Source organism: Parus major, chromosome 2 (assembly GCF_001522545.3).
Source record: "Parus major isolate Abel chromosome 2, Parus_major1.1, whole genome shotgun sequence".
NCBI lineage: Eukaryota > Metazoa > Chordata > Aves > Passeriformes > Paridae > Parus > Parus major.
Genome location: NC_031769.1, coordinates 46,138,404 through 46,151,148, shown reverse-complemented (window position 1 = coordinate 46,151,148; position 12,745 = coordinate 46,138,404). Strand labels below are relative to the sequence as shown.

General features: G+C 45.6%; 1 protein-coding gene across 1 annotated transcript in view; it reads left to right on the top strand.

Annotated features, from left to right (window-relative positions):
* The first annotated feature begins 1,293 nt into the window (after positions 1 to 1,293).
* Positions 1,294 to 12,745, top strand: part of TBX20 (T-box transcription factor 20) — a 39,406-nt gene continuing 27,954 nt past the window's right edge. Inside the window, exons 1-4 of the mRNA XM_015650745.2 lie at positions 1,294 to 1,527; positions 3,606 to 3,840; positions 5,187 to 5,351; positions 10,539 to 10,647. Of these exons, the coding sequence (XP_015506231.1) occupies positions 1,401 to 1,527; positions 3,606 to 3,840; positions 5,187 to 5,351; positions 10,539 to 10,647 (636 nt within the window). The 5' untranslated portion in view covers positions 1,294 to 1,400. The remainder of the gene's footprint in view (positions 1,528 to 3,605; positions 3,841 to 5,186; positions 5,352 to 10,538; positions 10,648 to 12,745) is intronic.

The following is a 12,745-nucleotide window of genomic DNA, read 5'->3' as shown; positions in this document are numbered from 1 at the left end:
CGATAGATATTCCGTACGTTAGGAAATTCAGGTAACAAAAGGGCAAGCTGCAGTTGGTTCTCGCCGATCTCAAGGCGATGAAGCACTGTTTCGTCTTCCCCACTCCACTGGCTGGGGAGGATGACCCAAATCATTCTTTGTCCATAAAAATTAATTAAGAGTAGTAGAAACGAGGGTGACGCCGGGTATGGCTCTTGGCAAGAGCCTGCATAATAAGAGTCCTTGGATTCTGTTCTAGGTTTAAAAGGTGGAACTTCAGTGACAAGCTCGCACGTCCTCTTGTGAGTCGTTCTAGCGAGTAACTATTTTCAGTGTTATTTTTATTTAAAGGAATTTAATCAAACGCACCGCTTTGCTTTATTTAATTTATTCATGAGAGTATGTTTACATTTGATGTGTAAAAGAGTACCGGTGATCAGCTTATTTAAATCACCGCCTTGGAATAAGCTACTCGTTGGTACCATCAGCCCGTCCCGACTTTCTCTGTCTTACGTGCTTGATCAATACCACCTATTTCGGTGCAGCCGCTGGAACGGATTTGAGGAAAACTGTGCGATCAGCGGCCCACGCACTGGTTTGGCTTAGAAGGGAATGCTGCAAGGGTCTCACCTGGAGTCGGTGGGGGCGAGTACCTCTCACCGGGATGACAATATTTGGGATCCGGTGCAGGAAAACCAAGGGCACGATCAGCCTTAAGGAACATTCTGTCCCAACAGAAAGCACGTAACGACGAAAACAGCTGCTTTGAAAGCTGTGGTTTTTTAATATTTGAATGTAAAAGAGAAAATTGACACTCTCACACACGCACCAGAAAAATCCACAATTACATTTCATCCTTTCAAGCGCTTCTCCGCCGTTTCTCGCCTAGGCAAAGCGAATAGCCTAGGGACCTTCTCGGGAGCATCCCCGCCGCGCGGCCTGCCCTCCCCTTCCCGCCCCCGGGGCTCAGAGGAGCGGAGGGCGCTCCCCGAACCGCAGCCGGGGCCCCTGCGGGGAGCGGGGTTGGGGTGCCCTAAAGGGGAGCGGCTGCGGGGAGCCGTCCCGAGGGCCGGCCGCCCCCTCCCCACCCTGCGGGCGGGCAGAGCCCTCCCCTTCTCTCCCTGCCTCCTCTCTCTCCCTCCCTCCGTCCGTCCGTTCGTTCGTCCGTCCCTCCTCCTGCTGCTGCTGCTGCCCGCCTCCGCCCCCTCCCCCGCGGCCGGGCCGGGCCGGGCCGGGGCCCTTGACGTGTCCCGGCGCCGATTGGCCGCCGGCCGATAGGATCTCCGCGGCCCCGCGTTAAGGCGGGGGAGCGAGCGGCGCCGGGAGCAGAGCGCTCCCGGTATCCCGGCTCCGCCATCCCCGGCCGGTCCTCCCGCCCGCCCCGTCCGGGCAGCGCCGCAGCGAGTCCCCGCACAGTGGCCATGGAGTACACGCCGCCCCCCAAGCCGCAGCTCTCCTCCCGGGCCAACGCCTTCTCCATCGCCGCCCTCATGTCGAGCGGCAGCTCCAAGGACAAGGAGTCCCCCGAGAGCACCATCAAGCCTCTGGGTGAGTGGGGACGCGGGTGACCGCCGGTGTCCATGGGGTGCGGAGCTCCCGTCTGTCCGTCTGTCCCTGTCCGCCCTGGCTCGCTCTTCCAGCTCTCCGGCAGCGGGGACGGGCAGCGGCGCGTCCCCCCTGCCCGAAGGTTTCCCCTGCACAGGGAAAAGCAGCACCACCTAAGCTTGAAGGTTGAGTGCCTTCATCACCCACGGTCGTTTTTAGGCGAGGCTCTTTATAGCATAAAGAGTTTCCTAAATTCCTCCAGTTTCAGTTATGCCTCTTATTCATTTAGCTTGGCCGTTTGTAGAATAATCCCGCGCTCTAAGGTAGTTCAATTTCTCTTCGCTGACATGAAATTAATCTCTTAAATATTTATTGCAAATCCACCCTGGTTCTGAAGTCAAATTAGAGACTTTCCGTACCTAGACTTACAAGGGGTAGAAAAACTTGTGTGTAGAACTGAAAATCCCTTCACTCCACAGTTCCTCGATGTAGGCTCATATGGGCTGTTTTGCTCTACATACACCGGGAGTTTTTTTGTAAGCGCTTGCGATTTTCGGGTAAGCGATTCCGCTTCTATTTGGTTGCCTCGATTAAGAATCCTGAAAAGCTTTTAAAAACCATTAACATCTTCCCTTCCTCCCCCTCTCCAAGATTCTGGGGTTTGTCATCCTTGCGTGTATCCAGGAGTTCGCAGAAAACTACAAAATATGTGTTAAGCTTTCAGGGCGCCAATGAACAGGATTACACTCAATCCTACAAGAATTTAGAAAAGGCAGCTCCTCAGTGTCTGCTGCACCTAATCAACTGTTTCAAAAGATTTCACATAGTTTAGGGATTCATTGTGAACTTCAGTTTTAAGTCTGGGCGCTAATGTAGGCCGGGAATGTTGTAGTATTCCCGGTAGGCGTATTTACATGGGCTTGTGTTAAACTTAGTGGGGATTGTTGTTTTGTTGTTTGTTTGGTTTTGGTTTTGTTGGGTTTTTTTTCTGAAAACTCTAATTTAACTTTTGAAATTTTTTTTAAGCCCTTCCCTCATGTCGTTCAACCAAAAATCAAAACGACTGCCTGTGACTCGGTTTTTATTAACTGGAGCTTTAGGCAAAACCTTTCCCTGGAGGGCCAGGGCGCGTTCGTGCTCCTCCCGTTCTTTGGCGCCGGGCGGCGGATCCGTCGCCGCGTCCCGGTGCCGCATCTGGGCGCCGGGCAGAGCCTTCGCAGCCCCGCTGCCTGCTGGCCTCGCCTCCGGCCGAAACTCCCAGCGGAGCCGCTGAAGCGCCCGGAGCCTCCCGGGGCTTGCGGGGGTGGGCGGCAGCGCCGGCGGGAGGCAGGCGCGGCGGGCAGCCAGCGTCGGCAGCAGCCACTGCACCCGCGCACGGTGCGCGGCCGCACGCAGCTCCCCCGGAGCCTGTTTCTTCAAAGGAGCGGGTTCAGTGTCAGCAAACCGGCTGTGAGAAAGGCAGACCCAGTTTTCCGGGAGAGTGAGCCGCGCCCGCTGTTTAATTAGTATTTGGGGTTCGCTTCCCCGTGAAGGAGGCGCGGAGGCTGCGCGGCCGCGCTCGGGCTCCTTTCGCGTCGCGCTCTCTGACAGCGGCGCAATCCAGGAGCAGCTTCCCGTGGTTCCCCAGCGTGACCCTGGCCCTCAGCAGCCCCTCGGCGCCCAACGCTCCCGTTTTAATGAGAATTAGTGACCTTTCCGTGGATCCCCTCGGTTGGCGGGGGGGCAGCGCGCAGGGCTGGCTCTGCCCCGCGGAGCGGAATCGCAGCCGGGCGGTGAGGCCGGGGCCCTGCTGCTCCCGCCGCCACCCGGGTGGCTCTCCCGGTGCGCCTCTGGGGAGCGGCGCCGCTCCGGGCTCTTCCGGAGCTCATCTCCGAAAATCTCCACCGCTGCCCGCAAACGATGAGCGGACGCCTAAAGAAGCGGCCGGCTCTGCGGGTGTGCTAGGGCAGTTGAACAATAAATGCGTTTTGTGTATATATATATATATATGTATAATAATTTGTCTTGGTGGTTGCGTTGTCCTGGCTGAATCTTCTCTCTCTCTCTTTCTCTTTCTCTCTCTATTTCTTCAAACCCTGCAGAACAATTCGTTGAGAAATCCTCCTGCGCCCAGCCTTTGAGTGATTTATCCAGCCTGGATCCTCACGGGGATTTTAGCAGCAGCCCTTCTTCCCTGTGCACCGAGCCCCTCATCCCCACCACCCCCATCATCCCCAGCGAGGAGATGGCCAAAATCTCCTGCAGCCTGGAGACCAAAGAGCTCTGGGACAAGTTTCATGAGCTGGGTACCGAGATGATCATCACCAAATCCGGGAGGTAAGGCTGGGCAGCCCCGGGATTTCCCTCTGGGCATCTTTCGAAAAGCGGCTTTGGACGGGGGTAAAAACGTCAAAGTTAGCGAGTCCCCGCAGTTCTTTTGTATGGGGAGAACGGCACGGCTGGGTTAAGGCGAGGAGGAGGAGGGTGAAGCCCCGTTTTGCCGCAGCCCCTCGGCGGGCCCAGCCCGGCGCTGGGGGTGCGGAGCCCCGCTGGGGCAGAGGGAGAAGCGGCCGGGTCCGGCAGCGAGGTGCGGTGCGCTGCGGCGGGGCAGGCTCAAATCCATCCCGGCCATCCTGGATGCAGGGAAGAAGTGGCGCTTCCCTAATAATCAGGTCTGTGACTAAAATCCCGCGGTGATTTTGAGGCGCTGGGTTGGTACACACCGAGGGAAACGAGGGGTCGCGATTCTGTCAGAGCCCGGTTTAGTTTGTTCTTTTCTCTCTTGCAAAAAAGCGCAAAAGAATTCCAGGCTTTCTTCTTACATCGAGCTATGCCGTTTTCTTCAGTAATGCTTGTGGGGTTTGGATCAGTCAAACACAGTCCGGAGGAGCCAGATGTCTTTTCGAGTTTTTTAATCCCCAAAGTTACTTTTTATTAACGGAGTTGCCTGAAGTTGTTTTGTTTTTTTCCTAACTGGTGGGTTCTATAGGTATATGTTTGGGGTTTTTTTGAATAGGTATAAAACATGAAATATAAAACATATGCAATTTACAGCTCAAAATTTTAAACCGTCAAAATTATTTATTTCTTTATTTTTAAAAATTTATTTGTTTGTTTGTTTAATTCTTTATTTCTGGTCTATGCGAAAACCTTACATTTTAAAACTGTGTTTTCTTGAAAGTTTCGTACAGAAAATAAATGTTTTAGTTTTGAAAATTCCGTTCAAAAACATTGTGAGCAGGCTTAAGAAAACACTCATTTAAATATGTGACAATAACCACGGAAATAATTTCTGGAATATTTCCCTTACAGTAGTATGGATCCTGTAAAAAATAAATAATGAAAAGAAAATTCAAGTTTCTAAATATCTGTACTTTAGCTACAACTAATTGCTGACATCGTTGTGTACTTTTAACAGGAAATAGTATATTTCTCCTTTACTTTTTCACCTTTACCATATTTTTCTTTCTGCTTCCAAATATAATTTCGATTTCAAGCTGCTTTTTTTCTCTTTATTAGAGAGACACAAGATTTAACTCCCATTATGTTAAAGCAAAATCAATAGATGCCATAAGATTTTCAGGGGATTTAAATATAATTCTTACTTTTAACAGCTTTTCAAATGCTCTCTTATTTCTGATTTTGCCCAAATATTTATTTTCTGATTTACCCTTTTTTTTCAGGAGAATGTTTCCTACGATCAGGGTTTCTTTCTCGGGAGTGGATCCTGAGGCAAAGTATATTGTGTTAATGGATATAGTTCCTGTGGACAATAAAAGATATAGATATGCCTACCACAGGTCTTCCTGGTTAGTGGCTGGAAAAGCTGACCCTCCTCTCCCTGCAAGGTTTGTAGATTTATTGCTGGTCTTTTATTTATTTTATTTTATTTTTTTTCCCAAAAAATATCTTGTATTATCTTTTGATTCTGTTTACAAACACTACTCTGAGATTTTGAGTCCATGTTCAACAAAGTTGGTTACAAAACTCTGATTACAATTTTTGTGTTGCAGAATCTGGCCTCAAATCTCTGCTTGAGGTTTGATTTATGCTGAATATTCCAAGATATGCAGAATTTGGTTAAGAGATCTTTTATATCTATTGTTTGTTTGTTTGTTTGTGTTAAATGGAGTTTGTCATGATTCAGATAAGAAAACTTTAAAAAGAAATAGAATTGATTTGTCTCTTGGATTTGCCTCCCCAATATTTGACCTCATAATTCAAAGCAATCCAGGCACCACCAGCCAAGCCAGAGTAGAAATAAATTGCAGCTCATTGCTGTTTATGCTTGAAATTATATTATTTCTGTAACATATCCAGCATTTATAGGTTAGCATTTGCTAACCAATGATTTTATTCTTGATTTTAATCATCTATTGGGCAGCAGGCAAAATACAAAACAGTTTCTCGGCACAGTTACTTTTCTTTTCATTAAGAAATCATGAAATATTATGAGACATTAGGAAAAAAGCCCTCTGTAAAATAAATTCCCTTTTCTTTACAGAAACATGCTTCAGAAATTTGATTTCTAAAGTCATTCCATTAATGTAATTAATGACTGATTCCTTTAAGCGCTGGGCAACTGAGGCTGCTGGGCTGGGCTGTACAATGGGAGGGCACTTCAGAGGAGACCCACACTTCATCGTGTTCAGCCCAGCACTTCTGTACCTACTTCAGTCCCCCAGTCCAGTAAGACTGCAGCACATGTCGAAAGGCTTTGCTGAGTCAGAGCTGGAGATATGGAAATAACGCGGATGCCTCTCTGGCTTCAAAGAACCTTCTTGCAGAGGGCTCCGCACAGGAACACAGATCTGCTCCAGGTGGCTTAGCCCAGGGTTAAGAACTTGCTTATTACAGGGGCAGAAATTATAAGTGAAACACAAGAAATGGAAACAAATTTTTTTTGGTGTGAGAGTATAGGCACCAAATTCTGCATGATTTCCTTATATAAATCATTGAATTGAAATCTTGGTGACTGGTGATCTCTGGAAGGCTGTTCAGGGGAGTAAACAAACAAAAAGCGCAAGCTGAGAAGCTGTGATTAAAGACAGCAACCTAGGAGTTATGTCTGCTTTGTTTTCATGGCCAAAAACTCCTTCTTGCAGTGTGGTTAACGTCTGAGGGCTTCGTTTGACGTATTGTAATGGGCACTGATCAAAACCCAAAGAGAAAACACTGATCCTGCTCCAAAGGAGTCAGCATCAAAAGAAGAAATAACAGAAGAACAGAAATAGTTTTAAGGCAGGGTTTCCCCCTTCTTATTTTTCTGTTCACGCCCCTTTTGGGATACCTTTAAATAGATTTCTAATTGGCATTCTTTCTGGCATAGACTCGCTCAACAAGGAAATACTAGAACGTAAGACAAGAGACCGGAATAATTAACAATTGCCTTACTGAGTATTGGAAAAAACCTTCTTGAAGTTTAATAGTTATTTTTATTGTACTGTGGTAACTTTGTGAGTCCCCAGCAGATCAGTGTCCCTATGTGCAAATGCATGTGTCTGCTGTTACATTTTCAGGATGGTTTGCTCCTGTGTGTGAATGCACACCTTTCCTGCCTCAATTGCAGGATGCTTAGTTAACAGACTATTGATCTCTGATCATTCATGCACTTTTTCCTCCTTATACTTTGATGAGAAAAAGGGTGCCAAGAAGTTTAGCGCGCCAGTGTTTGCATTACCAGTGCTGCTTCTAGAGTGTTAACACATCTTTTCAGGTGGGGGGGCCTCAGTCTTGCTTGAACAGATTAAAAGTAGTTCTCCTTCCATCTTGAAACAAGTTTCGTCCTGCTCCAGTAACAGAAACCTTTAAAAAAGTTATGATTTCTCGTCCTCCAAACACAGGGTTTTAGCTCTCCCTGCTTGAGGAGTGTCAGAGAGGTGTGTGTGTGTGTGTGTTTAGTGTCTGGGCACTGGTAATGAGGTACTTACTCCCCACACACATCACTGCCTGCCTCTGCCCAGGCACAGTATAATTCATGAGTTCCATTGTGTCTGGGTGTAAGACTTTGCAGGATTGAACCAGTTCGATGGTTTTACTCTTTCCATTATAAAAATAACTTTCAACATCACGACAGTTTTGTAGGGTTTTTTTTTGGTTTTTGGGTTTTTTTCAAATTAATAAGTATTCTGTGATTCTGTTTGAAAGATTAGCCCTTCAGGGAACTTTCTATTAAAACCAGTTTTATCCTTGTCTTCCTGCTGTCAATGTTGAAGACAAGTTTATGTTGCAATGAACAAGTTTATGTTGCAATGAACACTTAAATAAAAATACTTTTCAGAAAGTCTTTTGTAAATCTTCTAAAGTGGTATCTGGGGATAGAGTTCCTATGTGATATTTTGTGTTTGCCTTCCACATTGTTAAGACTGTGTGAAACATCAGTTCAGTAAGTTTCAGCATGTACCTTTATTTGATCTTCTTCCATTTTTGTCTCATTTCTTTCACTCAAAAGTTTGTTACTATTTTTTTTTTTAACCGTATTTGTCTCAATAATTTGTTTAATGAACTTAATGTTTACAGACATATGGAGAACTCTAGGCAGGAAACCTTTAAAAGGTATTATATTTTGAAAATTATTTGAGACATTATGGTAAATAAAAGTAGCATGCATGGAGCTTGTGGGACCAGACCAGCTGTTAAACTAAATAGAGGGAGTGCGGTGTTGCATTCCAAAATACACAAGAAAGAAGCAGTACCCAAACCTTGCTTATATCGTGAAACATTATATACTGCAGAGCAAATGCACATCCAAATATGGCTCCTAAATCCTTTGTGAATCGAAGCGAGGAGCCCCTCACATCTGGCTGGCCTTAGGCAGCAGATACCAGACAAACTTCTGGGAGAGCCTCGTGTGCCGCGCTGGAATGTGCACATTTATCTCGCTGGCCTGTTTGCTCGTGCTCACTCCTGGTCTTGCCAACTTCTGCTTCAGAAACCACTCTGTCAAGTGCTCAACACTCTTCCCCGAGGTGTGCAAGCTCTGGCTGTGGGAGAAGTGTGGGAAATAAGTTTAGGTCACCAGATAGAACCCCGGGTTGCAGTGGGATTGTTGGGGTGTAGCAAATGGGTAAAGAAAAGTAAGGTCTGTTACTGCTTTTCAGTAATTGACATTCTGGTGCCCATCCTTCAGTGACCTTCCTCTTAGCACTCTGCTTGTTTTAAAGTCTTGGTAGTTTTAAACTTGTCTTGGTAGTTTTAAAGCAGTGCCCAGCATTAACCATTGATGGTGTAAAACAATTGTGCTCAGCTTTTCAGCACAGGGAGGTCTTTACTCATTCCCTGCACATATTTGAAATACTTTGGCTTCTCGGTCCCAATTAGCCAAACCTTGCTGAGTCTGACGCTGTGCTCACAGTAAACATTATTAGCTATCCAGGCATTCAAAATTAGGAGTCGGGCTCAAAAAAAGAAAAAAAAAAAATATCACAAGAGGCTGGCTGAAAAGTTGCAGGGCATCTTTGGAACTTTTTGTTTTACCTTCTCTAATTCAGGGTTCTAAATATTGACATTTTCACAGTTTTTAGAGGAAGACAAAGCTAATTTTCATGATAGCTAAGATTCTTTTGACAGAACATGATTCTAGGTCTTGGTATTTCAGATACATCATCATTTTTCAAGAGCTTTGCAATGCAAGCAGCAGAGTTGATAGCAGTGAGGACGCCTGCATGCTAGGAATATTTTATTGTGACAGGAATCCTGGCTCAGCATCCCTCCCATGGACATAGCTAGAGCAGCCAAGCTGTGCTTTGGATCAATGTAAGGAAAACATCCTGCACATCTGAGGCGAGCTGTGCTGGTAAAACTTTGGTTTCACTGTGTCTTGGGGATTCTGCTGGCAAAAACAGAATACAGGATCAAATCTTCTTCCTCTCTGAGCAACAGGGCTATTCTCCCCAGTGTCTTTGCTATGGGCATTCCTTGATTAGGGATCAGCATGCTCTACTGGAGAGTTACGCCCCACCATTTAGTGGTTTTTTCCATTCTAAAATCGTAGCTCAACAACAAGGACAAATGTTTATCTTCCTAACCTAGCAGCTCAGTGCTGCCCCACCCACCTAATGGAAGAAAGTCATTTGTGTGGCTAAAGACATCACCCAAAATGAGAGTCAGGCCCTCAGTGAGCGATAACCAATACAGACAGCAGCAAAACAGGGCTGGCTTGCACTGGCTGAAGGTCTAGTCTATCTTTTAATTTGCCATCACAAAAGAACAGCTGAGTTAATAATTTCCAGCAATACATTATTCCTATAAAATCATTGCTCTTAAATAGCATGGCACTTGTAATTAGTGTAGTCATAATGTATATATCATTGTATCTGCATGTCTTCTTGCTTCCTTTTCTTCTGCTTAATTTCCCAAGTGTAGGACTGTTAATAGCAGAGCTGCAACTGATTTTTCATGTCAGACCACTGTGTTGGACTGCAGCCTTCAACCTCTTATAAACAGACGTCACCACAGCGAATGTGTGATCGAGTGCAGGTTAAAATCATTATCACGGCTTAATGTTACATATAAAGAAAAATGCATTTTTATCTGCATTCCCCCATTATCTCTGTAATGACACCATGTTTTTTCTCTTGGAGTTGTAGTCATTGTTATTTTAAGTGCTTGTTAGTACAGCTGTGGGGAAAGACATGATCAATTTTTCATTTGGGAAAAGACACAACAGGGAATGTTAATGTCTCCATTTTAGATAGTGGGATAAAATAATAAGTATGGTTAAGGAGCAGTCTAGCACTCAGACACAGGATTCTCAATTATGTTCCAGTGAATTAAATAATGCTTTACTGCTTTACTGTCCTTCATGAATAACTTTATTTCAGGAATTCATTTATCTGGGGGGAGATGGTGTCATGTTCTAGCAGCAGATTTGTATTACCCTAAGCTCTCCGGAAGTCCATGCCCATGAAAACACTGCATATCCTGAAAGCAAAATGATATGTGCATTTTAATTTCATACAGAGTTGGTGCCCACAAGCACACAAGCCCAGAGGAGAGATTTTATTTTGAGCAGGCATTTTCCCTGTGTTTTTTAGGTTGTATGTGCACCCTGATTCCCCGTTCACAGGAGAGCAACTGCTGAAGCAGATGGTGTCTTTTGAAAAAGTCAAACTCACCAACAATGAGCTGGATCAGCATGGCCATGTGAGTAGCTCTATGGGTGGGAAAGGGAAAAGAAATAAATCAAGGAATTGCTTGCTTGTGCCACAGGGCTAAATGGGAGAGAGACTGCCATGGGGAAAGGCTGCCGTGGCCCCCATGGTACACCTCTTTTAGCCAGCCCTTCATACCACAGTGGTGGAATATGTTGTGTGAAGCTTGAATGTGTTTGGTTTAACACATTTAAGGGTACTTTTGGGTTCCTTTGTTGCTGAGGAACAGAGAGCTTTCAAGTCAGGATTTTCTGTAATATTTCATAAAGTAGAACCTGGATCAGTGTTTCAAATCATGCTTCTCCTTCCATTAGAGGCAAAACATCCATCAGGGGCAAGTTCAGGGTGGAGCTGAGCATCAGAGCAAGGGGTAGAAGGAAGGTAGATGAGCCTTTTGTTGTGCTTCTGCTTGCATTTTGCTGTGGCTTGGCAGTATGCTCTGCCACATGCTGTGGCCAGCAAACCCACGGCTTGGAAGCTCCCTGAATGTCACTTCAGGCCACCTGTTAGGGTTGGGTCTGTTAATAACAGCTCTTTTACTTCCAGACTCGTGGCAGCATGGGCTCAGAGTCAGAAGCAAATACTGACCTGACACCAAAGCAGGGTCTATTGAATTATAAAACATAAAAGTGCCTCAATTGCCCTTGAAATTACTGTAGGCTAACTGCAAGTCAAGGTGCCACAGGGTGGGCTTGGGCCTCTGAAGGAGACAGGTCCCAGATTGGTGCCAGTTCGTTGTCACCAGTCCTGAGGCTGGAAGATGGTAAATAGGGTTGAGAGGTGCTTGCCATGGGTTCCTGCTATGCTTCATCAGTGGGGACAACTCCTTTAGTTATCTGACTACCTACTGGTAGGTGGTAAGAATAGGTATTGTCTGTCCTGTTCTCTCCATAAAAGTACCTATAAAGTACAGGAATGTCTAGGTAGAGCTTCCATATTTCAAAGAAAGGGCTAAAATTGTTGCCTCTGGGCTTGGTGAGTCTCTGAGGGAAGGCAGAAGGAGCAAGGGGATGGATTTGAAAGGATTGTTGGCTGAGAATGGGGAAGTTCAGAAGAACAAGTATAAAGACAGTGTTAGTAAATGAGGTGTTGGGAAGAGAGGAATGATTTTGAATTCTAAAGCATGGGTAGGGGTAATGAATTCGTTCAGCTGAATAATTGCAGAATACGATGTATCAGAAGTCCCTAGTGTGGTATTTATTGCCTGGACTGTGGGATACAGTGGCCATTTGTCTCAGCTATGCTCTGTGCAAATGTTTCTCATCCAAAAGAGAATTTTCACTCATTTCACAAACTGAGAATTGAACCACAGCCATGCTCGTTTAAAATACATCTTGGAAATAACAGCATCAAAAATAGCTGAATACCCCAAACAAATAAACAAAAGAAAGCCCAGATAGATGTCTCTGTGTTGTTCTTTTGTAGAGATCCATATGTGGGTATATTGTTCTTGAACCCAGCTCCCACCGTTGTTCCCTTCAGGACTAGCGGAGAATGGTTTTGCTTTTTTCCTCTCTTTTATTTCATAATCTGTAGAAGGGCAAAGCTGAAGATTTGTGGGCTCTATCACCGAGTGATGATAGAGCAGTATACGTGAGCACTTAAAAAGAAGCATTTTTCATCATAACAGGGGCCATGTGTGCCTCTAATAAAGGGCTCGCAGCAGTATATTGCAAGCTAGTTAGGAGAGCTGCAGTTCCCAGAAGCCCAGAGGAGTAGGAAGAAGAAGTAGGTCTGAGGAGCTGTCGGGAATAGAGACATGTGGCAGAGCAAGAAGATGTAATCGTCTCAAATACAGGCAGCAGGAGAAAATGATCCGTAGTGTTTGAGATGCGCCTTCCCATTAATTTCCGGAGAAGCAGAGGTTGATCCCGTTCTTTACACAAAGGCTAATGTAAAGCTTTGTGTGTTCAGTTAAGGATAAGCCCTGAAGTCTTGATCCTGTGTTGAGATTTGAGTGACAGGTGTTACCCCTTCACAGAGCACTCTCTTTTAAATATTTTGGGGGGGTTTATGTTCCAAATGAGGCCGTCAGGTTTTACGTGCTGCCTTACTGAAGCTACGAAAACGCCATCACTGGATGATCAGTA